A 6,132-nucleotide genomic window follows, 5' to 3' on the forward strand; every position below is an offset into this window, starting at 1 on the left:
AAGTTACCTCATTAATTTTAAAAAACCTTTTAATATTGAGATTTTTAGCAATCTCATTTATATAATTATTTGTTAGAATTCAAATCTTATTATATTGAAGGAAGAAATAAGTATACAATTGGTAGATTAATTATGTTTGTCTAATTTTATATCTTTTATCTAATCCAAAGTAGTTGATCTTTCTTGTTTTGTTTCTCAAAAAATAAAATAAATTAATTGGCGAGAGAGAGTTGGAATTCACATCTTTACTTCCAATCAGTTTTTGTCAAAAAACCATCTCAATTCAAAAACTTAACCGGTTAGGTGAGATCCTAGGATATGATTTATATTATTCTCTAACACACCCCTTCAAATGAAAACTCTTTGAACTTGAAACTTGTACAGACTTACATTACCTTGTGCTTAATTTTTATCAAATAAATGAAGATAGTGAGATTCGAACTCGTGATCGCTTGGTCATCAAGGCTCTGATACCATGTTAAAGAACCATTTCAACCTAAAAATTTAAGTTGCTATGTAATATCTTAAAATATAATTTATATTATTTTTTAATAAGTTTAATATTGGGAAAAATAATTTAGAATAACTTTTGTCGCTATTATCAAAATAGACGTGGCCCTCCAAAATTCCAAAAGAAGAAGAAGAAGAAGAAGGTAAAGGTTGAAGGAGGAAGAAGCAGAGCATATATGGCCGAAGCAGCGGTTTCCTTTGTTATACAAAGGCTCGCTGATTCGCTTGACAAACTTGAATTTCATACCGATGTGCGTAGAGAAGTAGAGCGGTTACAAGATGAACTCAGGAGGATGCGTTGCTTCTTAAGAGATGCTGATGCAAAGCAAGATGTGGACGAGAGAGTGTGTAATTGGGTGTCTGATATCAGAAATGTTGCTTATGATGCTGAAGATCTCATTGACACGTTTACCCTGAAGATTAGTCCTCTGAAGAAGAAGCATTTTATCAGAAAATACACTTCCCTTGTTAAGGAGTGGAAACAAAGATCCAAGATTGCCGAGGGTCTTGCTGCCCTCCGTTCCAGACTCCAAGATATCTCTGCCAGCCGTGATACTTACGGTATCCAAAACATTGGAGAGGGGACTACTACTGCAAGTGAGACAATGAGGAAGCTGAGAAGATCATCTCCTCGCAGCGAGGAAAGGGATATTATTGGCTTGGAGAATGATACGGCTAAACTGGTGGAGCAACTTATTCAAATGGGGGATCGTTGGAGTGCTGTTTCTATAGTTGGAATGGGCGGTATTGGTAAAACCACTCTTGGTATTAAGATATATAATCACGGTGCCATTAGGGCTCGCTTTCCTTCCCGTGCTTGGATTTATGTATCGCAGGAGTTTAGTGCAAGAGATATTCTGCAGCGAGTCATAAGACAAATTGCATCGCCGAGAGAAAGGCTTGAAGCTTTGACAGATGAAGAGTTGGAGGACTTGGTGTATGAAAATTTACGGAGGAAACGCTATCTGGTGGTTTTGGATGATATCTGGAGCACCAAGGCCTGGGATTGCCTTAAAAAGGCCTTTCCCGCGGATAGAAGTAACGGTAGCAGATTGTTGCTTACAACTAGGAACAAGAATGCTGCTCTGCATGTAGATCCTCAAACTACTCCCTATGATTTGGAATTCCTAAGTAAACAGAACAGTTGGGAGTTGTTCTGCAAGAAAGCATTTATTGATGGCAGTGACACAACTTGCTCGCCCTTATTAGAGGAAATTGGGAAAGAGATTGTGGAGAGATGTGCTGGTTTACCACTGGCCATTATTGTAATTGGAGGCTTGCTATCAAGAAAAAGGAGGCCCAGCGAATGGGAAAGAATTCTTAACAACTTGGATGCACATTTTGCTCGAGACCCAAATGGCGTTTCCGCGATACTTGCTTTGAGCTACAATGACTTGCCATTTTACTTGAAATCTTGCTTCCTTTATTTAGGCCATTTCCCAGAAGATTATTCTATTCATGCCCATAAATTATTTCGGCTATGGATTGCAGAGGGTTTGATTCCACATCAAGGAGAAAGAATGGAGGATGTTGCAGAAGATTACTTGAACGAGCTGATACAGCGAAACATGGTTCAAGCAGAAAGAATGAGTGTCAACGGGAGGGTCAAGCAATGCCGTTTGCATGATCTGCTACGAGACCTCTCCACCTCGAAGGCAAAGGCACAGAATTTTCTTCAGATTCCGGGTGATGAAAATTTCACATCTTTGGCTAGATGTCGTCGCCATCCAATATATTCTGATTCTCATTTGTCTAGCTTGGGATTTTTCAGTCCACACCTCCGTTCCCTCCTCTTCTTTAGAGTTGTCACTAGAGTTCGTTATCGATATTTCATTGGTAGAAATGTCTACGGTTTTTGTGAATTATCAAATGCCAATTTTGACTACATTAGCAGGAATTTCAGACTGTTAAGAATCCTAGAGTTGGAGGGTATATCATGTGGCAGAATTCCAAGCACAATTGGTGATCTGATACATTTGAGTTACTTGGGATTGAAGGAGACTAACATACAAGTGCTTCCATCAACATTAGGTTCTCTGTGTAACCTGCAAACTCTTGATATTGCAAGAAATCTTCACCTTAGGATAGTTCCTAATGTCATTTGGAACATGAGAAATTTGCGACACCTTTACATGTGTGGGCAATCTGGCGGGTTCCTGAGAATCGACAACCTTAAGCATTTGCAGACTCTGTCAGGGATTGATGTCAGCAGATGGAAACAGAACAACTCTGCACATCTAACTAGTCTTCGAAAATTGAAGATGAGAGGAAACTTGAGCTTAGACACAATTGCAATATTTGATTCCATTTCAGCCCTTTTGCAACTTCGATCCCTCTACCTGCGTGCTGAAGGTGCTGAGTTTCCTACACTTAGTCAACTTGGCTCTCTTCACTCTCTTGTCAAGTTGCATTTGAAAGGAGGGATAACACGGTTGCCCAGTCTGCAAGAGTTTCCACCGAATCTCTCCCAGTTAACATTAGAATACACCCATCTTGAGCAAGTATCCATAGAGGTTCTAGAGAAGCTTCCAAAGTTATCGATTTTTAGATTAAAAGCGAAGTCTTACAGCAAAGAAGAACTGGGAATCTCTGCCAATGGGTTTCCTCAGTTAGAGTTCCTAGAGTTCAACAGCTTGGAATCCCTAACAGAATTGAAAATAGAAGCAAGTGCATTGCCAAGGCTTGAAATATTTCAAATTGTCAATTGCAAGGAGCTAAGAATGCTCCCTGCAGAGATGAAACTCATGACTAGTCTCCATGAATTGGTTGTTCAAGATATGCCAAGATTCTTTGTACGTAGACTTCAAGGCGTAGATCTTCAGAAAGTCCAGCATATTCCTTTGATTAGATGTATGTGATTGGCTATAGCTGTGTTTATGATACTCATGTCTCAGCTGCAATGTCAGCCATATCATATGTTGGCTGTAAAATATGTCTCAACAAAATTTGTCATTTATTCAGTTGATTCATCTGTCCTTGCCGATCTACCTATAACGTACACATTTTCTCACATTTTAATTGTATTGAAACTTCTTGCCGTTTTGTGTATAAAGATGATATTTTGCCTGAGAATCATATATGCTATTTTTATCTTCCATTTTTTTCATGTGTTGCAGGACTCAAAAAAATGCATGCACTCTCACTAATTTCTTTGCCCTTCAAGATCAGGCCTCTATGAGGGGCAGTCATTTTCCTTACAGCAGGTGATTCAATTTGTCATTGGAATAGGGCTCAAAAACGAGAAATACTAATGGGCATGAAGTCAAATACATTTGATGGCTCAACTGGATTTTTCCCTTCTGTAATAGAATTGCCTCGCCATTTTCTCTTCATTGCAACTCAAAATACACAAGTTATAAATGCAGATCACTACCATTAACAAATCACAAAGAGCCACAACACTTTTACTTAGCTTGAAAACTATTTCCATGATCATATCAGGAAGATTGGAGCAACATAGATTTGTCAAAAGCAAAAATTCAAAAATGAGATCAACCTCACCGTATATTAAACATAAATAAACAAGATTACAAACATTTACTAATCAAACTTGCACTGCCCATGACAAAGTAGCCATAAAACCAAGAAAAGCCATTACAATAGAATCCCTTCCGCCATAGACAGACCCTGCTGAAGTTGGAATAAGAGAGGCAGGGTTGTTGCTCTTAGAAGAAGGTTGTGAAATATTACCCCCTGGATGTGCTTGTGGCGCGCCGGTCGGTGAATCTGCTTGATTGCTTGCTACATTTACCTGAAGCTTCATTCCTCCTAGACAATGTAACTTGTTGCCACAAACGAAGTACCTCGTTCCAGGGTTTGTCAATGACACAGTTGTGTTCCCAGTAGTGAATGTTCTTAGAACATTGGTCGTGTTGCAGCTGTCGAAATCTTCTTTCTTTACCTCATCAACACTGTGGGATGAAGAGTATTGAAACACTGCAAACATTAACGGAAAAAAAAACAAAAAAAATTTAGTCCTGTAGCCATTCAATTCTTTCTACTTTTTCTCTGGTGAGTAAAACATTAACCATGTTGTAAAATACTTACTTAGAACGTCCCCAACAGCAAATGTCTTGTCCTGTGCCCACGTATCAATGTCAGTGCTTATGTCCCAGCCTGAATTATCACCTACCATGTAAGTTGCTGCCTTGCATGTCACTGCTAGGCCAAGAACAACAAGAGAAAAGACCAAAACCAGCTTACCCATTGATAAATGAACAAGTATGGCAAACACGAGAGGGAGATGATTAGCTATAGCTTGTATATATATGTGAAGGTTGATTAAGATCAGATGACCTAACTTCAAATTTGCGTGACTTGTGTTAGTTTCTTTCTTTTTTTGAGTTTATTTTATACAACATGGTTTATTTGAAAAAATGAGTGAAGGAATAAAATTTCCCCATTGCCCTTTCAATTTATACATCTACTCCAAGAAATTGGAAGGACACAAGACTAAAGAGAATTTGGTTAAAGACATTCTTATTTCTTATTTTAGAACTCAATTCAACGTGAAAGGAGCATTTTCCTCCACCTACATTAAATGAAGCTTTTAATTAATTTAAAAAATGTCGTGCGCTCGTGCTCCATCTATTAAGAACAGGGTGAATTTCTAGGGTGATTCTCCAAGTTCTATATTTTGGTCATTTTAATCCCTTCACTATTCTTTTAGGCGCACCAGCCCCTATACTTTCTGTTCATGGTTGTTCCAGTCCCTTTGTATAAATTATGTCACTACATGGCTACCATGCGTCGCCACAGATGCACTTACAAGTGAAGATAAGGACCTGCAAAATGACAAGTTGAAAGTATAAGGACTGATGAGCTGAAATCTAAGAATTGAGCGACTACATTGTAGTTGCCCTCCATAACATCCACTAATTTAACATTTTGTCTCTTGCTAGATGGATTGGTCTAATATATGGTCAGTAATTCCCCAGTCGATGAGGGTGGTCGAACCATAACCCATGATGGGATCACAATTTCTATTCATTTTCTTTTTAGTTGGTGAGGTGGGTGAGAGCGAAAGGTTTGACTGTTATGAGGAGGTTGAACCCCTTCCAACCCCGCAATTTACTGTGTCCCATGCCTACCGGCGAATCACACAACACATTGAAATGATTGCTTGAAGAACAGGAGATGGGAGCTGATAATTATGATTAACACATTGAAATATTTGGGTTATTTTAGGGAATTGCTTCTATATATGCATTTTCCACATGTATGGATATATGTTTAAACTATTGGATCAACATTTTATGTTCAAAATAAATTATACAAAAGTATAAGAAACAGAGGAGTTCCAACGTATCCGTTGGTTTAGACACATATTTGCATACGCAAAACACAACTCTTGTTTTAAGATCATGATGACATGGAAGACTTGATGAAAAAAATGTATAAATCCTTCTGAAAATAACACATGCATTGCTCAAAAGACACATGATATATGAAATTGCTGAAAAAAATAGCAAACTGAAATGACCAAGTAGAAAACACAGTAACTTCAAAAACTTCCAAAACCTCGTCAGTGCATCAGAAACAATCTACAAATTGTGCAACAAAGCTTGTATGTTTGACAGGTGTGAATTGCTGCATCCAGACCAAATATCCCAACATTAGGCC

At 38.3% G+C, this 6,132-nt stretch overlaps 2 protein-coding genes across 2 annotated transcripts; one reads left to right on the forward strand and one right to left on the reverse strand.

Moving 5' to 3' along the window:
* The first annotated feature begins 634 nt into the window (after window positions 1-634).
* Window positions 635-3,582, forward strand: LOC133700536 (probable disease resistance RPP8-like protein 2). The gene has a single exon (XM_062124099.1). It carries the CDS (start codon window positions 687-689, stop codon window positions 3,366-3,368), a length of 2,682 nt encoding a protein of 893 aa, XP_061980083.1. The 5' UTR covers window positions 635-686; the 3' UTR covers window positions 3,369-3,582.
* A 330-nt stretch (window positions 3,583-3,912) lies between these two features.
* Window positions 3,913-4,732, reverse strand: LOC133700575 (stellacyanin-like). The gene is made up of 2 exons (XM_062124145.1): window positions 4,558-4,732; window positions 3,913-4,446 (listed from the first exon to the last, which is right to left on the reverse strand). The coding sequence occupies exons 1-2, from the start codon at window positions 4,715-4,717 to the stop codon at window positions 4,055-4,057; spliced, it is 552 nt and encodes a 183-aa protein (XP_061980129.1). The 5' UTR covers window positions 4,718-4,732; the 3' UTR covers window positions 3,913-4,054.
* Between the last annotated feature and the right edge of the window lie 1,400 nt (window positions 4,733-6,132).

This window comes from Populus nigra, chromosome 8 (assembly GCF_951802175.1).
Source record: "Populus nigra chromosome 8, ddPopNigr1.1, whole genome shotgun sequence".
NCBI lineage: Eukaryota > Viridiplantae > Streptophyta > Magnoliopsida > Malpighiales > Salicaceae > Populus > Populus nigra.

Excerpts from the sequence above, each read along its gene's own strand:
- LOC133700536 (XM_062124099.1), top strand. The coding sequence starts at position 687 with ATGGCCGAAGCAGCGGTTTCCTTTGTTATACAAAGGCTCGCTGATTCG.
- LOC133700575 (XM_062124145.1), bottom strand. The coding sequence starts at position 4,717 with ATGGGTAAGCTGGTTTTGGTCTTTTCTCTTGTTGTTCTTGGCCTAGCA. Across the intron at positions 4,447-4,557 it reads TGCTGTTGGGGACGTTCTAA|TGTTTCAATACTCTTCATCC; the intron begins GTAAGTATTTTA and ends TAATGTTTGCAG.